Consider the following 23103-nt stretch of genomic DNA (forward strand, 5'->3'; position numbering starts at 1 on the left):
ATTCATTAGCTCGCGGCGGGGTTCGATCTCCCGTCCTTTGGGTCAGCAGACAAAAATGCTAACCACCAGACCATCGAGGCTTAGTTGTCTAGAAGGAATAAGAATGCTATAAGAATCCAAGAAACTTGATTGGAATCTGTGTGAACCTAAGAACAGGAAAAATGCAATATTGAATGCAAGTTGAATTCAAGGACACTGGTTGCATAAATGTTAGGCGAATATTGAACTTTCAACACGACCAGAATTCACCACAAAAAGCTTGGTGAACCGAATTGGAAAGCTTTCAAAATGAATCCAAGAACATACGAAGAATTAAGGACTATAAATAGATTTGACCGGCCGCATCACTTACCACGGTGAATCCTGGCTTCACACCCATCTTACTAACACCCTCAAACCTCACGTGATACTTTGTCGAAGACGCAGCCGATTTAGCGGTCTTCATCACTCAAGTTTCGGACTAAAATTCCTATCCACTTCCCCCGTGTCTTACCACTGGTCGTGGCCGGCGCTGTGATTGGCTAGCATGATAGGGACATTTGAAAGTTGCGAAGTGGTGATGATTGGTTCCTACTTTTCATCTGTGGTCCACGGAGCAATTCTTGGAGGTCCTGGTCAATAACAGAGTAGCAACTACGGGTAGACACCAATGCTAAAGTACTGATAATTACCAGTCAAATGCAACCTGGAGCATACAAGTTTTGCTGGGTTATGGCTATTTTGAGTATCTCGATTTCAATCGAAATTAGCGATAGTACAAACATCATGAATATTCTTGAACATGCTTTTTAGATTCTTTATTTGAAAATGTGTCAATTATGGCCAGTAGCCACTTTCGGAACCACGCAGGAGCTCCCCCAGTGAACCTGTGAAAATTACTGTTTGCATGGTTTGACCAAATCACGTCATGCGACGGCTCATTTTTCCTGGAATCGGTTCTGGTAATTTTTATGGAATTGCATCTAAGCACATTTTAACGGATTTTTATGCTTCTGGTTGCATTTGACCGGTAATTCGTTTTATTTTCAGGGAAAAATATGGATCAATGGAAATTCGCATCACGTACAAAAATAAATAACTTGTTGACATGGTTCCGAAAAACAAAGCATTTATCCGGTGACCTTGGTCCAGTCCATTTTCAATAACTTGTATAATTATCCTTTCAGAAAAATACAAAAATATAAAATTACAAAAATACAAAAATACAAAAATACAAAAATACAAAAATACAAAAATACAAAAATACAAAAATACAAAAATACAAAAATACAAAAATACAAAAATACAAAAATACAAAAATACAAAAATACAAAAATACAAAAATACAAAAATACAAAAATACAAAAATACAAAAATACAAAAATACAAAAATACAAAAATACAAAAATACAAAAATACAAAAATACAAAAATACAAAAATACAAAAATACAAAAATACAAAAATACAAAAATACAAAAATACAAAAATACAAAAATACAAAAATACAAAAATACAAAAATACAAAAATACAAAAATACAAAAATACAAAAATACAAAAATACAAAAATACAAAAATACAAAAATACAAAAATACAAAAATACAAAAATACAAAAATACAAAAATACAAAAATACAAAAATACAAAAATACAAAAATACAAAAATACAAAAATACAAAAATACAAAAATACAAAAATACAAAAATACAAAAATACAAAAATACAAAAATACAAAAATACAAAAATACAAAAATACAAAAATACAAAAATACAAAAATACAAAAATACAAAAATACAAAAATACAAAAATACAAAAATACAAAAATACAAAAATACAAAAATACAAAAATACAAAAATACAAAAATACAAAAATACAAAAATACAAAAATACAAAAATACAAAAATACAAAAATACAAAAATACAAAATACAAAAATACAACAAAATTTAATTAATTTAACTTAATTTAACTGAATTCTACTTTTTTCTAAATTCAACCAAATGTAATTCAAATTAACTTTTACTTAATTTAAAGTAATTTAACATTATTTAACTCTATTTTTTGATGTGCTTCAAAGGCATAAAGTGCCCTGCTCGTACGGATCTGTCAAACATTGGCCAGTCTATATCTAGACACTCTGTACCCGCAGCCTCCCCCCACGTAAACAGATGTCCATACAAAAAAGTGTAGTGTGGACAAACGCCAGCCTCTACCTCCCCCGCCAAAGGGTTCACGACAAAGGGATGCCACCAATCGTCCAAACAAAAATTAGAGGCTCAAATTCTAACCTCTTTCCCTCAACACAAAAAAAAACTTCTCACCTAATCAACTGAAGATCTCCGCCCGCAGAAAGTCTTCCTGGCTTTCAATCCATTCACTCACGCACCATCTCCACCTTTTGCACTTGCACTTTCGACTTTCAAACGCAGAATCGTCACAAAACTCCGCGAAGTGAGCGGCTTAAACAGGATCAAACACGATACGAGACGTTCTCTTGCTTTGTGTTGGTCTCGAACTGATGATCTGTCAAAAAATCCATGCTGCCGGTTCCAGCTAGTTTTTCGGTAAAAAGTAGGCAAAATTGTGCTGAAACACCATTATTCTTGGTGAAATCTCTCCTGTCATTTTGATTTGGGCTGTCAGTTTTGGATAGCAAATCAGCAATCAGGGTTAGCTGTTTCACCAATCCCAAGTTGGTAAATTTACCTGTAATTTTAGCTAATTTAACCAAAAAAATCACTGTTCCACCAATTTGAAGCCAGCTAATTTGAATTGTTAAATTTAAGATGGAACTCCTTTCCGTGTAGCTGTCCGTACAAAAATTGTATATAAATTTTCGAAAATCTGTATCTTGAACAAGGGATATTTGATTGATTCGGTATCTTCGGCAAAGTTGCAAAGATGAAGATGATTTAGAAAATAATGGTAACACTCTAAAAAATACAACTTTTTAACGTTAATATTTTTCGAAGTAAGTAAATTTCCCTAAAACATTTTTTTAAATATTTAAGGGAATCAAAAAATAATACACTTGCTTTAGCTATGGAAAGGTAGGGAAATTTTGCCACGAAGTACGCGATACGAAGTTGACTTTATAGCTGTCGGCCACCATTGCTAGTACCAACCACTAGTGTCTTCCTTTTTATCTACAAGGACTTCGCCGCCCTCCTAAGCTCAAAGTGTATGAAAGTATGGCACGGAGCGACGGCGCCGAATACCCATATTTACACAAAGAATTTTAGAGCGCCCGCCGCGGGATTCGAACCGGCGACCTCTGGATTGTGAGTCCAGTGCGCGGTTCGATTGATCCACACGGGCGTTGTGGATTATAAAACAAAATGATGAGCAAAGATTAGTTGAGAGATCTGTTCTGTATTATACGCCAACCTGTTCTTGCCAGCAAATAAGTATACAAATCAAGCGTGCGTTTTCAGACGACATTTTCCCAAACAAAAAAAAAAACGGAAAATCCGTCCAAGGTCACATACCCCGAAAAAAAAACAATGCAAAATGGATCAAACGCTCGGAAAAAAATCGCTGATCTGAAAACCTAACACACACAATGACAACATTGATCGCGATGATCTTCGGCTTTTCGCTCAGGAATGTTTTGTGACGGTGGACGCTGGCCGGTCGGTCGGTCGGTGGTTGGCCAACATGTCACTTTTGGCCACTGACATGCGACCAGCAGATGTTTCTTGTTGCCAGAACCGGCCGCACCAAGCTGTTGTCGTGATATTTATAGATGATCGTGAACTTTGCGCGATCGGTTCTTTGCGGGTTCTCGTGTGTATGTTTGTACGAAAGACACACGACGTCCCACGAACGGCAAGCAAAACAATCGTAGATCGCGTCTCGGTTGATTGCACGACGAGCCGCGTGTTTGGCCTGTATGCTAATGTGTTTGTGTGTTTGAATTTGTTTTGATTTGAAGAACGATCGTGCGCGATCGCTATTTGTTTCGAAAAATGTTTCCTCATATTGAAGGAATTGATTGGTTTTATCATTGAATCGATTTGTATTAGTTCACGGAAGCTGGTAAAGTGTTGGAATTTTAATTATGAATTGCTTGTCAAGCAATTAAGTTCACTTACTACAAACAAGTTTCAAAAAGACGATACTGCACGATGCAACGCTGACAAGCCAAAGTGTCAACTGGCGCGTGACAATCGCAAATCAGTGGGGCACTCAACGCCGCACTTTTTATGCCTCGCGCCACTGGATACTAAAAAAGAGCAAAAGCAAACACACTAAATCACTAAAGCCCAACTACAGCACGTACGTGTGTGTGTGCGAGCAGAACAACGAGGTCGACAGTTCTGACTGAGTTACACTCTCGAGACAAGAATTGGACCGAATAATCTTCAAGGCCTTTCTTGGCCTTGACTTTTCCAGCAAAAGAAACATCTGCAGTGTGCTGAGGCGACGCGCGCCTGGAAGTTATGCAACCCGCAGCCCAAGCGACGAACGACAGGAAGGCGCCGCCGCCGCGCCTTATTCATAATTGTGGGGCTGGGGTGAAGGGAGAAGTGTTGGATTAGAAATTTGAATGCGATGCGGCCACGAGGATAAGAACAATGCATGAAGAATGAAAACCGTTCCCAGCTTTTGTGTTACGATGAGGAAAACACCTGACACGTTTAATGTGAAAAGAGAATATTTGGAGTTTTTTTTTTTTTTTGAAAAGGTCTTATAAACATGCGAAACATTTTAACGGTGCACATCAACCACAGCTTTTTGCACAATGACTTTTGTTACACACATTTCGATAAATAAAAACTACGGGAACTATCGATATAATGTTTGATCCATTCGTTAAAGACAAAACTATTTACAACAAAGTTTGACTATTTTCACAACCTTGGAGTAAAATCGCCAGTTTACTCAAAAACCGTCCAACGTCTAAGTCCGCCGCAGGTCTTGGATCTTGACGGTGCCGCGGTCGAAGTACAACAGGTACAGGGTATGCGTACCCGAGACTGTTGTCTTTCGCGAGAGCACTTTGAGAGGTGTCGCTTCAGGTCGGCGATCGGACGGTCTTGGTAACCACCACTTTAACAGGGGGCTTCTCTGGATCGTATGTGTAGAAGTTGAAGTTGCTACGCTTCAGTTCTTCAAGCACCAGGTCGAAATCTTTTCTGTTCAGTGTGATCACTTGCACTGCCGACTTACCGATTTTCAGACAATATCCGAGGCCTTCCAGCAACTCGTCAACATCGTCCGCCAACGTGTCCAACATAAAAATTGGAGGTGGTCTTCGTTCCGTTGGAGATTTGTTCTTTTTTGACGTCGACACTTTTTTCCGTGCACGTCCATCGTCGTCGTCGTCGTCGGTAGTGCTGCTACCGTCGGTGTTGTTGTTGTTTTCTTCGCCGTCGCTCAGCATCTGGAACTCGTTCCTGATGGGAATGTTGGTGGATGTTGATGTGCCACTGGTCGTCGCACCGGAAGTACCTGAAAGGGTTCGCACTGGTGATCTCGGAACATATCTGGGGTGAAGATACTTTTTGTCGATTCCTTCTGCGCTCAAGCTCCCCTGCGCGATGGCGGTCGACACGGCGTTGGTTTGTTTACCTTTTTTCACACGGCCGGTAGACGAACTTCGCGGGTTTTTCGAGGCCGCACTCGAACTGCCACGGCCGGCCTTTGGCATGCTGGAGAAGCAAACTCGCGGGTAATCACAATCAATTACGGCGAAAAAAATCGAAAAAACGATGGAACACTGAGCACTTGACTGCTGCTTGCTCTCGTGCGTACACGGAGGTCAGAATCGATTATAAATCTGGAAAAATCTGGCAAATGAAAATCTGTCAATTCTGAATGGTGAAGGGAGGGAGGATATGAATTAATTCAAAAGTTTGTAGCATTCAGATGGTTAAACTAGTTTTATGGCTTCAAAAATGTTGAATTTTTTTTTTATGAAAATCACATTAATTTTTTAATTTTAGATTATTTTTATTTTATTTTATTAAAAAAAAGTTGTTCCCAATGGGCAAAAAGTGAAAAATCTGTCAATATCTGTCACAGAGAAGGGTGAATCTTTAATCTGGCTGACACTTGAAAATTCTGGCATTCCCAGATCTATCTGACAACCTGGCAACCCTGCGCTAGTGTATCGTCACAAGCTGAACTTCATCTGGATCTATGCAGACGCCGATCAATGAGATAGTAAATTATCAGACAAAACTACCATCAAAACAAAAACTCTTCATCAAGAGAAGAAAACACACCCGCACACAGGGCAACGGCACTTGTCCGCATCACCGAGAAGACACTTCATCCGGAACATCGTATCCTAGACGGTGAAGTCGGAACTACGCGAGGTCTTTTTTCTTCTACTCAGCACACCGCCCACTCACCGACACGATAGTGATAGTGACAGTCATTAAAGGCGCGCGCCAAAAAGAAGGGCTTCTTTGCTCTGGTCTGGTCCGGTCTGGTCCTGTCATCTTGATGAACGGGCAGCAGTGGCCTGTGGGGGTCGTAAAAGAACCCGGCCATGAAGAAAAGAGGGGCCCCGCACGCAGCAGCAGGACGAGCGGGGTACACTTAACGAATGAATGAAATTGAGTAGACACGGATGCTGCCAAGATGGTGCTGCTGTTGTTGTTGTTGTTGTTTTTGTCCTTTTGGTCCTTGACGACCGCCTGGACAATGGCGGCAGCGTCACCGGTCGGATACCGACCCGGTTAACCCGGTTGACAACTACGACTCAAGTGGTTCCAGGGAGTGGGTGACTCTGGAAGGTCGGTGAACTTCAGCTACGGGGTACAATAAGGGTTTATTTGAAGAATTGTAGGTTGTAGTGGACAATTTTGTTACATTTCATTTGCCCCTCTTTCTAACCTCAAATATCGATTCTTCACTCAGTACACGCAGCAGGTCGTCACGAGTTGGCATGTGACTCCACCGTACCATGTGACTCGACCCGATATCAAATGGTGGAATAGGAAATCTTCCAACAGTCGTCGCCATCGCTATCGGTTTGGCTTCTCCAACGACGACGTTCAAATAATGTCCCTCAGACACATGTTTTCCTGGCGAAGAGAGGTCGGTCGAACGTCTCTCTCCTCAAGGATTGTCCAGCCCGTGTGTCGTAACGCCCCGTTGTGCCAGCATGTGTCTTCGGGGTCCCCCCGTCCAGCAATGAATAATAATCTCTACTGGAGTGGCACTAGACACGGGATTCGTTCTCGGTATAACAAATTGATTTCACTTCACCCTGCCATTTGTATAGCTTGCGAACTGGCTGCTGATGGTGAAACCATATTGCACTCTCAAGAAAAACGGGAGGTTGATTGTTCCGAGGAACCTAGTTGTACGTTGCAGCAGCAGCTGTTGGCTGCAACTTTTTGCAAGATCCCTGGTAGGACCATCGCCATCGTGTGCATTGTGCTCAAAATGTCATTGCAACGTGCCATGTTCTGAAACGTGCCGGAAGGAGTAAATGCTACACCCCAGCGAACCCAATAGATTGAATGTAGTTGTTTAAATCTGCAAAACTTTCGAGCAGCATGACGGGACAACGTTTGTACGCATATGTTTTCAGTTTTTTTGCTGATAACTTTAAAATCTGTGGGAAATGGTCCAAATATTTATACAAATTCGGAATGTACATTAAATTTCCAATAAGACACTCCAGCAAACATTAAAAAACACAAAGTTTGAGTCAAGAGAGATTAAAAATGTAAAGTGACGGGACAACATCGTACAACTGGATCATTTTGATTTCTATGCAAAACAGTGAAGAACTCTGCTCTCCTTAGTGAGTTTTTGAAAAAACCTTTTTCGAAAATGAAAAACAAACAATTTCGTCACATTTTGTTGATTTGACAGGTACTTCTTTTCGTGACGGGACAACGCAGATTTTTTTTTTTTTTTTGCAAAAGAGAGGTTTGCTCGCGTTGTTCCCTCACGAAATGAACCAATTGTCAGAATCTTCTTAAAATCAGTTTTTAACACAAAACTCAACTCTTATTTATGATTTTGAATGCCAGTTTTTATTCAAATTCTTATAAACATTATAAAAAAGGCTCTTTATGACTGTTATCTAACATTAGAGGCAGTCCATTTTGCCTTTCTTACAAAAGAAAGGTTTAAGGTTTGCTTTTGGGAAATCTTAAAAAAATAGTGCATGGCGAGGAATCGTCCCAGGAAAAAATCCTATTATTAAATTGAAGGTTTAGATGCGCTCTTTCGATTGAGTTTTGGCCCGAAACCCGGAACTCAAAGTCTGATTTTTGAGAGCTCTTTTCCTGAAATACTTGAGCGATGTCTGTATCCGCTCCTAAAAATTTGTGTCTTCCATCATTGGAAAACCGCTCGTAAAACCCACAATTTTTATAAGTCAGATTTGTAGCCGTGGGGTCGGAGACGAACATTTTTTTTTCGATTCACAATTTTCGACCAATAAATGTGGTCAAAGCCATTTTTAGAGGTATTTTAGGACAATTTTACAGATAACACTATGAAATTAAAAGAATTCAGTTTCAAACAAAAATCCATTGGAAAACATGCGCCATAAACTGCTTGAGCCCAAAATTTGAAGTTTTTCCAAAATGTATTTCCAGAGATATAGCCATATTAGTGTTTTTCGTCTTATTTTTTACCCTATTTTTTCCCATTAAATTTTTGGTTTTATACAGAATCATATACTGAACATCAAATTCGAAGTCCCGGCTCGTTCTCGCTCGAAAGATCGACAACTCGTCAAGTCGGAGCATAAACGCCAGCACATTTACGCTTGCGCGTTTAACGCTGCGCGTAAAAATGTTCTTTCTGGCTTCTCATAATAGATCGACAAAGTGCATTAGCGATACATATTTTTTTAAGTTAATCATAGACTAAAATTAAAGTAAATGAGTACCCTTTATTTTTTTCTAATAATGTCAATCCAATATGTTTTTCTTAACTAAATTTAAATATCTTGCGATCCATAATGTACCTCTGAAATTAAAAAAAAATGGCAAAGGTTTAGCCTAAATATATTTGAAGCTTTAGGTCAAATTCTCACTTGGTTTTATCATTTTGTTTCTGAAAAATTAATTGCACCAATATATTTGTCCGAGTTTCATCATTTTGTAAGAAAGGCTCTTTCTCACCTCTGGTGATATTAAATCGGGTTTTTTATGTTAATATCGTTGTTATTTTCAATAATCAAGGCACACAACCCGAAAATAGATATTCAAGAAGCAAATCTCGTAACAGGCCAGTTTTTAATTTAACCAAGACTAAACCCTGAATCCGGATCTGCCTGTTTTTTCCCCAATTCTCAAAAGGAACCGTGATATTCAAGATGGTTTCCAATATGGCGGCTGAATAAAAAAAAACACCATAAAAGGATTTATAAGTTCAATCAACGAGTCAACTTTTACTAATTTGGGGTCGCTGAGCTCGAATATGACCTCTAGAATACTTCATAGTATTCAGCGAATATGAAATCCAAGATGGCGGCCAATATGGCGGTGCTAGAATATTCGATATGTTTATACAGAAAAGAACAGGCCAAACACAACATTTTAAATTTCATTATATTTACCAACCAAAGCCTACTACTTCATTCGTCGGTGAAGTATCCCATCAATCCTTTTCCCTTTCCAAATCCGGATATCTTGGAGGTGGAAAAATGAATGGTAATGTGTCATTCGGCACATTCCTGACGCATTTATTTTCCTTACCGGCGCCAACCTAGCTTTTGCGAGCTTTTTGCTCGGCTAGAGTACGGTCAACCAAGCTAAGATAAGCAAAGCTAAAAGAACAGGCCAAATTCAACTAACTAAGGGTTGCTGAACTCGAATATGAGCCCTAGAAAAGGTCAAATTCAACTAATTTGGGGTAGCTGACTGAGCCCCAGTACTCAGGTATCTTAAAGCCATCTTGGATTGCACGTTCCCTGAGTACGTTAGAGTATTCTAAGGCTTATATTCGAGTTCAGCAACCCCAAATTAATTAAATATTGCCAAAAGCCTGTTACATTTCTGTATAAAAATTTCCATGTTCTAGCTTCGCCATCTTGGCCGCCATCTTGGCCGCCATCTTGAATTTCACATTCCCTGAATACTTTGGAGTATTCAAGAGGTCATATCCGAGTTCAGCGATACCAAATTAGTTAAATTTGACTAGATTTTTTTCATAAAAATTTGACTAGTTGATTGAACTTAAAAATCCTTTTATGGTGGTTTTTTCCATTCAACCGCCATATTGGCAACCATCTTGAATATTTCGCTTACCGTTGAATATCAGGAAAATCAACAGGCAAATTCGGATTCAGGAGGGTCGATTTAGTCTAGATCGATCAAAAACTGGCCTGTTACACTTTTTGCTCTTAGACACGAAATATGAGCACCTGTTTTGAATTCGTGCCTTGACCAAAAAAATTGGCGTGACGGGACAATGCAAACTTGCGTCAGTCGTAACTCTGGTTCCTTTTGACCAATTTTCGATGTCTAAGCAGCATTTTAAAGGGTTTTTGAATACGAAGAGAATCCGAAATACGATGAAAATCCGATTTCACGAACCATTGCCAACAAAACAATTGTAATTTTTCGTGACGGGACAACGCTTCCTTATACCCCCTTTTTAAATGCCCTATATAATTTTATAATTTTCGTTTTTTTTTACAATATGCTTTTATCAATAAGAGGGCTTATAAAAGAGTCATTTTATTATAAAATTCCGTTTAGAATGATAAATGGTCTGCATTCCATCCATTGATTTGAGCAACTTAAAAAAAATGGCAAAATTAAAAATTTACAGCATTCATACATTTTGCAACTTCTGCTCACAGATATGTTTAGAATAGGAACTTTGGTGTGGAAATATGCTTTTTTTTGTGTGGTTCAAATAGTTGGAAAACATGGAAAATTATCAGATATATCCAAAGTAATTGTTACTATGCAGTTGTGAATTTTCTGCTTGATAAAAATATCAGTATTGAAAAGGTCCTAAAATTCTATTCATAATTTTTGCAAGCTGTCATTACCTCCATAATATTCTCCACATTGGCCAAATAAAATTCTTTACTTGAACAGGTCACAACTGTAGAAGGCTCACATGCGACGTTCCCTATAATTTAATTTCTTGGTTCTTCGTACCAGATTTTTTTTTTTCTAGAAATGGGCTTGAGCCAATAAATTGCCATGTTGGTTGTTTACTTACATTTTAAGGTTTTGTACAAGTTGTATGTGCATTGCCTGCTGAAGTTGCGATTGAAAGCAAACCGAGATTTCATGATAATTCAACAACACAGAAAAAAAAATGATGGTAATATTCATCAGGAAATGGTGACAGATTTTGTGGCAAAATAAATGATTAATTTTACCCCAGAAAATGATGAATTTTCATCAGTTTTTGATGAATATTCATCAGGTTCACATTTTTACACATTTTTTATGTAATATTACTCAAAAAAAGAGGTAATATTCAACCTACCAAATTTTCAACATTCCAAAACTCAACTTTTTTTTTCTGTGAACTTCTGCCTTCAATTATAAACACAATTTCATTGAATCGTTATCGAATTCCCAACCTTCTGCTTGATTACGCACGATCTATTTTAACACGAGCAACCGAAAATGAAAATGTAATGCAAATGAATTCAGCACTGCTGGGAAGTTCCAAAAATGGACGACATCAATATGACAACTAACCGAATCGTTTCCCAATGGGTTTGTCCTCCAATTACCAAACGTTTCGCGGTAATTGCTCTATATTGAGTACGTTTTGGACGTTTGGTAAATACAGATTAGTGAAATATTTTGCTTTTAATTTTTTCACACAAATTTATTTCTGATGACAATTTTCGTTACGTAATCCGCGACAATCCCTCCGATATCCCGTTGCCGTGATTGCCATTTCTGAATCAGTAATCAAATCGAAGCCCACCGAAAGTCGATTTGCTTATTCATGAGTCCCCCTCGTGTCGCTTGGGGGGGGGGGGGGGTCTGTGTCGATGATGTCGCAATCATTTGTTGTAAAGTCTAATTTGACCCACCCCGTTTTCCGTGTTCTCCTGGGTAGCCCGTTCTGACCCCCATGAAAACACGCCAGGATGCGTGTACTTTCCCGGTGTGCAGTTTTTCGGATCGATAACGACGTACTGAAGGATCAGAAATGAACGGGGGGTAAAGCTTGGTGGCGCCACCCGGCGACGACAACGGCGAGGATTTATTGGCTTGGTTGGGTTGCATTGTTGGAAAGTTTTGATGGTCTCGGAAGTGTGTTTGAAGTTGACATTTAGCTTCTGACAAGAATGGTTAGAAATGCAGGGACGTGGTATTCCTGTCTCTACTTTTGTGACGTAGGGGAGAGTGATTAATTTTGGACGTACATAGCTTTAAGAGACATGATAAACTTTTTTGTTGGTATGTTCTGAGACGTTCTAAAACGCCCTAGATTTAAGACCTGTGACCGAGATGTACTCCCATAACATCAGTGCGTATGATACACTAACATGTTGGTATGAGAGAAAGTCTTAACTCCTGGGAGTTTCCAGTTTAGATCTAACAAGTAAGAGGTCGTTAGATTTTGATCCCGATGCTTGCAAAGCTTCTGTTAGTATGGTAGACTTCTTTATTTATTTTTTTGAGCTATCCTGATTCACCCACGAACTCCATGGAGTCAAGTTCTGATCTATTGATTGTGGTTGACATTTCAAGATCTATAACCAAATAACCGTTGAACTCAAACGCGTGATAGGTTCTGCTTAACGTTGGATTCAAAAGCTTCAAAGTTTTATTACCTCCACAAAGCTCAGCTAGTTCTTTCGATGAAGACTGCTGAAAGTTAATTATTGTAAATGTCAACCCATTCCATTGCGGCACGTGCACGACAACCACGTACCGTAGATTATCGGAATAAACTTTTCCGATAGTTCCACTTTAAAACCCCCTAACCTCAAACCCTTCTTTTGACTTTACGTGAGCCCATACTCACACCGTACACACACAGGAACAAATTAAGGTTAATCATCGAAGCGTGTATTCCGACAATTTCATGGCCATTATAAAACTTGGAAAATCGAAAGACCGACCTTCCGCGTGGCGAAGGGATATAACAGCATTTAAATATTAAACGTGAGTGGTGCTGCGCCTGGTTAGCCAGCAATGACCATAAACCACCACTAGGTGGGTTGAGTTGTGAGCTGCAAGGAACGAATTATTCCATTTCTAATTATTGAAATGGGAGCAATCTATTTGTTATTCCACGTCCAACGTCCACCTTTTTGTGTTGCCAAGGTAGGACGAAGCACGTCCGCACTCGAGTCATACCTTGGAGGTCATGGAGGTATTAGGGGACCTAACGACTGTTAAACTTGTGTCTTCCTACCGGGCCCGCGGAGGATTTGGCCCGGTGTGGTTGAAAATAACAATTTAATCCTCCCGGCTTAGTTCAGCTGACGACGCACAGAAACCAGTTGAGCGGAAAATGTCCCGAGGACAGGACTCGAGCTCGAGTTTGTGGATCTTGTTTGTGGTTTGTTTGAAAATACTGGGGATGTGAAGTAAAAGGTGACAGGGAATTAAGCAAGAGGTTCTTTGTGTATATGAGCTTGGTAAATTTAAAACTTTATTTTGAATGAAGATGATTACTTGAGAGTTAAATGGTCTCGATTTGGATTGAGAGAATTTGGCGACTCAGAAAGAATAATTTAATCAAATTTCGGATCTACGGGCACCAATACAAATCCAATACAAAGATTCGTGGTTGTTGATTCGTCGTGGCCGAAGCTGTGAAGGCAGGGTACTGATAAATCAAAGATCATGGGAATGATTCCTGCAGACTTTTTTTTTTACTTATTTGGGAGCCGAATTTCAACCAAAATCCGACTTTCATAAGACATGAATTCAAAGCAAACATTTTTAACTTAGATACTTTATGTACAAACTCGATTTATCAAAGACGTTTTGCCTTGCCCTCGATGCATAAACACAAACGACACCTAGACTATAAAATCAACGTTTCTTTCACTTGGTTGGGTTGCGTTCCCATTAAAAAAAGAAAGGATATAAAACGACAGGTCCTTGCCGGCAGCACCCACCCCTCCCATTCGACGGCGATTGATAGATCGATAATATCATCAAGTGTGTGTGTGATTTGCGGTGCAAATCTATCGTACCCATATCGATGCCGCCGCGAGAGTGTCGAGCTTGGAAGGACTGAGGTTATGTAAACATTAACAAAACACCCCGCAACAGTGTCAGTTTAGGTTGGCTTTGTTATTCTTTTGGAGGGAAACCGTACAAATCAGACACATGTGACGTAAACATACATGGAAATTTAGGTTATGTTGCAAAATTTCTAGTAGATCAAAAACTAAAATCAACCTTGACCCAATATCCGTTCTAAAATGTCATTCTGCTTCGTTTCTTTACCAACAGGTGGCGACACTAGCGCACAGCAGCGAAATTACCAACGGATGGCAGTGTTCTATCTGCTTTTGAAATCTTGCAAGAATCCTTACCTCGAAACAAGGCGTACGTGTGTGTAACTCGTGGCAGTGATATTCAGTACAGAAGAGAAAAAATGATAACCAACGTAACTTTGTAGCGCGTCAAGATCGAATCGAAAGTAGAGTGAGTGAGTGAGTGAAATTGATATTTTATCGATTTCGAGATTGAGGGCTTTTTAGAATCGTGACGTGTGATAATCGGCAAAGATGCATCTGCACTTCGAGAAGAGTACCAACACCAGGTGCGACTGCTCGATCCTGTCGCTGTCCTGGATGGGCAAGGTGCCGGATGATATTCCAGAGGTGAGTGTTTATTTACTTAAAATTGCGGGATTATAAAAACAAAAAAATACAATTACGGCATACTTTCCATGCGAGAAAATTGTATCGAGATATTCAAAAATCTGTAATTAAGAACGGGTTTTCTGATCGATTAGGTATCATTGGCAAAGTAATCTAATCCAGTCGGCAGTGAAATTATGGAAAAAATTCATTTATTTCCTCACGCACAATCCCATAAATTTACAACCCGTGTCCATTTTGGTTCCGCTTTGATCATCCGGCAATTACCCCCGCGTCAAACTGGCGGCAATATTCTTGGAAACTTTTGAAAAACGATCCCGTCGCGCCGGAAGTGTTTCCCCCTTCGTCCGTGCACCAATTTTCCACGAGAAAGAGGGAAAAAGGCCCGCGAGCCATTTTCTCTTCGTACATCAGAATCACCCCCGAAACTCGCGTATATTTCCCATATCAAAAGAACGAAACCGTCATCTTTGATTACTAGAGGGGAGTCAAAAGAAGTCATTTGTTACGGATCCGAATTTGGCTCTCGTTTTTAAAAGAACGACGTTTTCAAGAAAATCATGACTCATGACGTAATAACCAACCTCGTTCTCGTGCCGGCTTTCTTCGCTACAACAATAATATATACTGTCGGGAAAAAGGTTCACACTCCATTCTGCGAGCAGGCCTCCAACCGATTTGTATTGGCAAAAAGAGGGGACCGTAAAACATAAATTGTATAACAAGAGTGTGGCGCCCTTTCGTCCCGCGTGACTCATCCGTCCAGGAAGTTCCAGATCCGAAGAAGTAGTCCAACCTGATGAAGTAGCAGCGGTAGTCCTGGAGATTACCGGGGGGAGTGAGCCCATTACGAGGACACTCTTACTGGCAGTCAGTAGTTGGATTGTCAGCTCAGCTGCAATTGACCTACATCGCAGTAGGTACAGTAAGACTCCGTTGGTTTGACGACATTCAAGATTTACTTTCTGCTGTCAAGTATAGAATAACAAATGACAAACAATCGGGGCATTACTGTAGAATTAGTGCAGCCTGTCCTTTAGCAGGGCAATCCCATTGCTTTTTGGGGCAATGTTTTCGCCTTTCTTGAAGTTGAAGGGGGAAAATAATGGCCCATTTTAGTCTTAGTTTGTGGCTAATGACAATCCGAGGAGAGAAAAAAAATCGAAATGGTTGTCTCTAACTGTTTCCCGATCCGGAAGATTCGAGGGTAAACATTCACGGTGGTCGTTGTTTGCAGTGAGGGTACGTCGTTACGGGTGATTCAATTACCACCGATTTTGACAGATAATGTGTTGACGGGTATTGGACATAGATGTTAATAGTATTTTTGATTGATCTATGTTGGATGAGATAGCACAGAATTGTCAATAAAATTTTGTCTTTATATTAGAGTGTAACAAAATTGACTTTTTGGCGGGCATTCAGGGGTTTGTTCCGGTGGGCATAGTAAGCCCAAATCCCAAATATGAGCTTGATTGGACGTAACAGGAGCTGGCGCTCCGCCCTTCAATTTTAAATGGGATTTAACCCGTAAAACACTTTTTTTTCAAAAATGTCTATTTTTGAGGCACTTTGGCCACTTTGGTATATATAACATTGAAGTTTGGAGCACCCTGGAGCTCGGTACCGACCTTCAAAGTTTGGCATTTTTTTTCGAAAAATCGGCCCCGGCAAAATCAAATGGCGTCTCAGGCGTCGCGAGGTGCGACGCATATCTTTTTTGCCGGGGACGATTTTTCGAAAAAATGCCAAAAATTGAAGGTCTGTACCGAGCTCCAGGGTGCTCCAAACTACAATGTTATATATACCAAAAGATGCTCAAGGATCTGGCCTACACGCCAGTGATGTTGGTAAACGCATTGGTGGCCAAAGTGCCTCAAAAATAGACATATTTGAAAAAAGTATTTTTACGGATTAAATCCCATTCAAAATTGAGGGGCGGAGCGCCAGCTCCTTTTACGTCCAATCAAGCTCATATTTGGGATTTGGGCTCAGTATGCCCACCGGAACAAACCCCTGAATGCTCGCCAAAAAGTCATTTTTGTTACATCCTACTATATATATTACTCAACTGATGACTGAAACGTCACTTACATCACTGGAATAAGCACAAATTTTTAAAATTCAGAACTCTTTCTCAGCAGTGAATCACTCCAAAATCTTAAATGCCTTATTTGATTGATGATTCTTCTTAAATCGTGTGTTTGAAATTCCTTCCAGAAGTAGCAGTTACCCCGTCCGTGTCTTCTCCAAAACTAAGCTATTTCCACCCTCCCCCGATATCACGTTCCGGCGATTTATTTTCTTTCAATTTGGCCTTCCGGCAAAACAGTTTCCTAAAAGGAAAACAATCTTTCTGAACTACACCTCCCGCCCCCGCACACACTTTCGATACACAGGCACTCCACGTCGAAGTTGGACTTTCCTGGACTGGGCTCTTCCATGTATGTACACGTCGGCCCAAGCACTGGCGGTGGTGCTCGTAAATATGACCCAAATCGACTCCGGTGGATCGGTCCGACGTGTCCGGCCTTCGTGATGGCATAATTCATTCATGAATGGCCCTCCGCCCAAGGCTGGGACATTCGAGTTATTTAGTTGGCATGTTTATTTCGCCAGCAATCTTTCGGCAAGAAATCATTTCCGGTGCGACCTACATCGTCGCCGTCGGTCCTCGATTTTAATGTGGGGAGGAAAAGGATGATTCTGATGGAAATCACATTATAGGCTTCGAAATGAGTTCAGAGCAATCGTCAAACTTCAAACGGGTAATTAAAAACGGGTGTCTTTTCAACGCCTTTTCTTGTTTCCCGTTTAATGAATTCGGAACTGTAGGCACCGGAGGCGTTCTAATGTGGCCCTCATGACGAATGCCAATTAGCTGCTCGGTCGGAAATTGGACGGAAAGATGGGGGGGAAGCGCGTGTGTGTCCTCGGGGAAGGAATTAATTTATCATGCCAAATCGTCGAAAGAAATGTTTGCGAATGAGTTTGGTGTGTCAGTGGGAGTCGATTCTAGGCTTTAACTGTATAATTTAAGGTTAATTGAAGTACATTTCTTCGAAAATGAGCAATTTTCCACTAAAACCGGAAATGGAATCAAAGTATGTGGGGCCCTTCCCTATTACAAAAGAAGCCATTTTGTGTCATTGGTTGACCCATACAAGGCCTCATACAATTTTGCAAGCTTCCCTGCACCGTGCGGTACACGCGGTTCACTTGTACCTCGGTTTTGCTTTGCGCATGCTTTGTTCGGTTTACACCCGTACCCGACTCACACGAGCCGATGGTATTTTGGTTCATCGTACCAGCGCACCACGACACTCTCGGCTCGCCGCCTCGGTTGTGTGTCTGGCACTTACCCGTGGTATGAACCCAGCGTATGAGCCAAGGTGCTTCACTCGGTACGTGCCGTGGTATGCGCCGGCGGTACAAACCGGGTTCAATACCACGGCGCGTACCACGGCGCGTACCACGGCACGTACCTCGGCTCGTACCGAGTGAAGCACCTTGGCTCATACGCTGGGTTCATACCACGGGTGAGTGCCAGACACACAACCGAGGCGGCGAGCCGAGAGTGTCGTGGTGCGCTGCTACGATGAACCAAAATACCAACACACAAATGGGTTCAGGCTCGTACCGAAGCTAGAAAACCAAACCGCGGTGTGCGTTGGCACTGGCGCATGGGAAGCTTGCAATTTTGACAACTTTTGAACCACACAGATGTATGGACAAAAATTCTGCCGTCCAGTTATGTTTTTTTGATAAAAAATGCGGCCTTTGAAAAAAAAATGAGTCTTGAGTAATTTTTATCAGTGTTGCCTTCCTCACTGAGGTTAGGCTATAACCATGCTCTATAAAATGAAATTTTTACAGATAGCTCGTAGACCCACCTTCATGTATACCTATCGACTCAGAGTCTAAAACTGAAATAATATCATAACCAGTTGCATTCGATTTGGTTTAGGGTCCCATACGTACCTATTCATTTTTATAAAGTTTCAATAAGTAGTTCAAAAGTTATGTATAAAAATGTGTTTTCGCATTTTTCTGGAAGCTGAATAAATAACCGGAAATCCCACCAAATATCAATTTATTTATCGTTGGATAGGATTTTGAATTTTTGTAAAACAATTTAATTAAAAATCGGCCAAAATTGTATGAACCTTGTATGGGTGAACCAATGCAAAAATGACTTTCTTGGTCATAGGGAAGGCTCACACAAATTTGAGCCGAATGAAAAAAATGATCGAAATCGGCCGATTCGTAAAGAATTGCTCTAATGGTAGAAACCTAATTTCAAAAGTTATCTGGAACATAATTTTTATTTTCACTCAAGTTCTTTTTCCAAGTGGTCCACATGTCTTTACTCTTTTTTTCTTTTGTGAGTGGTCCACACGACAGCATTTTTTTCCTGAGTGGTCCGCATGACTTCTCTCTTTTCTCTTTTTTTTCTGAGAAGTCTGCTTGGCTTCACTCTCTTCTCTCTTTTTTTACCTGAATGGTCCGCACGACTTTTGCACGACTGCATTCCTAATTTCCTGCACGACGCTCCATTGTGGTGTTGATTCTTCCAACTCTGATCTGCTTATTTTGGTAAACCAAAAAAGAAAAACTGACGTCAACGAAGACCAGCGTCTGCCAACAAGAAAAATCGGAACCCCAATCCGGAAGCAATGTGACGGCAACTTGCCTTTAATTTGACGCATGATGGACTAAAAATAGGTCAGCTTTCCCTCTCACCTCCGGAATAAATTCATCGAAGAAGGGCAACTTGGATAAAAAATAAGCTCTTTAGCAGGTGGTGTGTTTTAACAGGAGGCAACCTTACCTTTTGCTCAGAAAAGGAAGAAAATGTGGTAAAAGGATACACCGGAAATAGATTACGATTTGTGGCTTATCCCTCTCTCGTCTGCTCCTGACGAGTGTGGTATGTAGATATACATTATTAAAATCGGGTTTAGTTCATGAAAGTTATCTTGCTGGAGATTGATTCTAGAGGTTGAAATGAGCAAAAAATGTTAAGAACTCGTCCAGTCATAAGAAAGCCGCAAACAAACCATAGAAAAAGTGGCAACGGTCAGCGTGTACGTGACAGGTATTTAGCATAAAATATTCACATTTCGATTACCGCGGTGCTTTTCTTTTCCTCGGTCTGGTCCACCACGTGATAACCGGCACTACCATATAATTGAGTTTGCCTACATTAGGGCGTTAACGCCTGGTCAGCGCGCTCCATCTAGCGGCAAATTTCATCTGTGGTGATGCGTTCGGTTGATTGTTTGGTCTCTAATGAAAACTGAATCGATTTACGGCCACTTAAAGTGTCGTAATCACGGGACTCTTAATTACCGGAACACTAAATCGCTGTGGAGCAACAAGCGTTTATGACTTTTCGATGTCCGGTATACGCAGGTGAAAACCACCAGTTGTCGTTTTCATTATCGAGCGAGAGAGGATAAACCCAGTTAGAATCAGGCAAAGCTGTGCGATGCATCGTTAAAATTGAATTCCAGTTATAGAGCAGTAAACTCGAGTTTGCGGTAAACCGCGCCCCGGGATGTGACCGTCCTTGGCCAGAGGCCAGGAAAAGACGGAGCTAATTTCCGACCGGTTTTATTCTTAGAACAGTCGTACACGATCTAGTTTTCGTCCTCCTGAAATAGTTCTCCGCGGATACCGTACAGCTTGCCGTCCAGCCACCACTCGGTCATTCCGTGGCGCAGCGGGGTCATGTACAGGTGGGTGGAGTTCAGCAGCATCTGGCCGAAATCGTTCGGAGCGTAGTCATCCGGCCGGGTGAACTCCATCACTGTTAGATGTTCCGGTCCGAACAGCGATGGTTCCACTCGGTAGTCGAACGTTAGCTGGATGGTCTGCGGCGAAGCGTAAGGACCCGCCGAGAGGTGCCATGAGCGGAGAAGTTGGTCACCTGTGGAAGCGATTTGGGATTATGGAGTTCTTGAATGAGTGCTGATAAACTTACCCGGTAGACGGGTTCCGATGGTCAGGTTGAACGCGTCCAGAACACCACAGGACACCAGCAGTAGCGAAACTAGCAACGCGATCTTCATCGTGACCGAACCTTGTAACGTGTCGTGGTTAACTGACCATGCCATGATAAGATTTCAAGTCTACTTTATCGACCTTATCAGCGATTCAAGCGGATGAGCCAGCATAATCACCTCTTTTGTCATCCGGTCCTACCCAGAACAATCCAACTTATCATTTCGATAGCATGCATTTTTCGGCAATGACACCTGCTACAGCGAATCGCACAGGTATTTGGGACAATCGTATCTTATCTACACCTCTCGGTAGACGAAGAAACTCGTCCCAAAATCCAATGTATTGAACGACTCACTCGACAATCAACCGCCATGAAGCTGCTACTGCCGTTTGCCGCCATCAACCTGGCAGTCTGCGTGGCGCTCGTCAGCTGCGCCTGTTACCTGCGGCTGGGCGAACGGAAGCCGAGTAAGTTTTGGAGATTCTCTAAATTCCTTCAAATTCAAAAAGACTTTCTCCTCCAGTTGACTTTTACATGCGTACACTGCACGCGTCCGAGGGACCGGTCGAACCGGCGGAAAACCTCACCCTCCTGTTTGACTACGCCGGTGATCCGCTGTTCAACGAGGAGCTGACGTACATTGACGTGTACGGATCGGTTTCGGTGAGGAAGCGTTTTGTGATAGGCGTGATTGACGTGGTGATCTTGATGGTTTACTTTTATTGTATTTTTTTTTTGTTTTCAATCGTCACCGCAGAGCTGCGTCTTCCATGTGTACACCTTTAACAACAAAACCATACGGGTCAGCCTTACGAGCGAGGAACCGTTGAGGAGCTTGACCGGGAATATGACGATTTACGGAATTCGGTGGGCGAATTGAAAATGTGATTTGTAAAAATGTAAATACTAAAATTGGTCATATGCAATCTACTGTACAATACTAAATCCACTAAAGTCGGTGATTGTCTTTCTAAAAAAATTACATTTCATTTAAAAAAACTATTGGTAGTGCTGCCAGAAAACCCCAAAATCAGGCGACATCTCAAGACAAGTATTTTTACAAATATGATTTGAAGTAACTGGGAATGGATGTTGTTTTCATTTTAAATTTACATTATTTGTCTAAGAAACGTTCAATAAATGCCTCTTAAGGATGTATTAGACTATGGCAAACAAACAATCAAGCTCGCATTTTTTTTGTGTTTGACAAACTCGCAAACAAAGCTACATGTATGCTGGCTGACGTTTCTGCAAACAAACTGTCAAAAAGTTTTTTTGTTTGCGAGTTTGTTTGTGTGTTTGTCATAGTATAGTCATAGTGTTTGTGTTGCTAATCCTATCCAACGATGTACAGAAATGATTTTCCGAGAACTATGTAAATTTTACCAAAAATCCTATTAACTGTATAACCTATAACATAGGGTTGGCATACGAATGTATCTTGACGGCAACAGTTCTTCAAAAATTCCAAACCCTTTTCGTCACTCTTGCACGCCAACACTCCTCTGCGCTCGAAAAAAGTTTCATGAATTTTCCTCAAATATTTATTGGCGTCGTAACGAGGTTCCGAAGCACGCGAGGGCTTAATCCTGGAGTGCCGCTCAAGTTAATACGTCAAACGACGACGACGACCGAGAAGCTTTGTCTTGCTCTTGTTGTTGTGTTGAAGGAAAAGTCGACGGAAAAGCTTGCCGAAAGACAACCCCAATCGACGACTGATGGAATGATGAATGCTGTCTTCACGATGATGTCGTGATTTTGGCGTCATCTTTTCAAGCTGTGGTGCATCCTATCGAAGTGAAGCCAAATATTTCTACAGGAATGGCGGAGACTCTGACGGTACATTTTGTTTGGCTTGAAGTTCAACTAATATGTAGGCCGGCTACGAAGTTATGGAAAAGTATGAACTGTATCAGGAAACGGAACAAAAGCGGATATGAAATTCTAATTGGAGAAAGTTTGAAACCCTGTACATTACTCTTATCAATCAAGCCGACATCTCCTAAATAGTGCAAGTAAATTTTGTAACCGGACTGGAGTAACAAATGCTCCCCACTTTCATGAATTATGCATTTCGGGAGGGCTAAATTTCCGACAGGGAAGAGAAGTTGTACTCTCCAACTCTTATCGAGAAACAAGCCACTATGGATCGAGGACGGTGTAGAGACGGAGGAGGCTCTGTACACAAGGACCACAACTGCAGACGAGACAGACGGGACGGCAGTCTGGATGACTGACTAGCTCGGTCAGTTGGGTCTACCGATATCGGAACCAACCAGGGAGAAGGGAAGGTGGTTTATAGGTGGTGGTGAAGTAGGAAAATTGCAAAAATGATGAAAACTATTCCAAGTCATTTGCAGTC

At 41.0% G+C, this 23103-nt stretch overlaps 3 protein-coding genes across 4 annotated transcripts in view; 2 read left to right on the forward strand and 1 right to left on the reverse strand.

The window, feature by feature from the left end:
- LOC120428741 (tubby-related protein 4) overlaps positions 1 to 23103 on the forward strand; it is a 90088-nt gene that overhangs the window by 5871 nt on the left and 61114 nt on the right. For both annotated transcript variants that reach the window (XM_039593818.2, XM_039593817.2), the window contains exon 2: positions 14358 to 14731. In XM_039593818.2, the coding sequence (XP_039449752.1) occupies positions 14636 to 14731 (96 nt within the window). In that variant the 5' untranslated portion in view covers positions 14358 to 14635. The remainder of the gene's footprint in view (positions 1 to 14357; positions 14732 to 23103) is intronic.
- On the reverse strand, positions 20332 to 20865 carry LOC120428743 (uncharacterized). Its single transcript, XM_039593821.2, has 2 exons — positions 20718 to 20865; positions 20332 to 20663 (listed from the first exon to the last, which is right to left on the reverse strand). Exons 1-2 carry the CDS (start codon positions 20848 to 20850, stop codon positions 20374 to 20376), a joined length of 423 nt encoding a protein of 140 aa, XP_039449755.1. The 5' UTR covers positions 20851 to 20865; the 3' UTR covers positions 20332 to 20373.
- LOC120428744 (uncharacterized) lies at positions 21068 to 21828 on the forward strand. Its single transcript, XM_039593822.2, has 3 exons — positions 21068 to 21208; positions 21265 to 21404; positions 21499 to 21828. The coding sequence occupies exons 1-3, from the start codon at positions 21112 to 21114 to the stop codon at positions 21619 to 21621; spliced, it is 360 nt and encodes a 119-aa protein (XP_039449756.1). The 5' UTR covers positions 21068 to 21111; the 3' UTR covers positions 21622 to 21828.

The sequence above is a fragment of the Culex pipiens genome, chromosome 1 (assembly GCF_016801865.2).
Source record: "Culex pipiens pallens isolate TS chromosome 1, TS_CPP_V2, whole genome shotgun sequence".
Classification (NCBI taxonomy): Eukaryota; Metazoa; Arthropoda; class Insecta; order Diptera; family Culicidae; genus Culex; species Culex pipiens.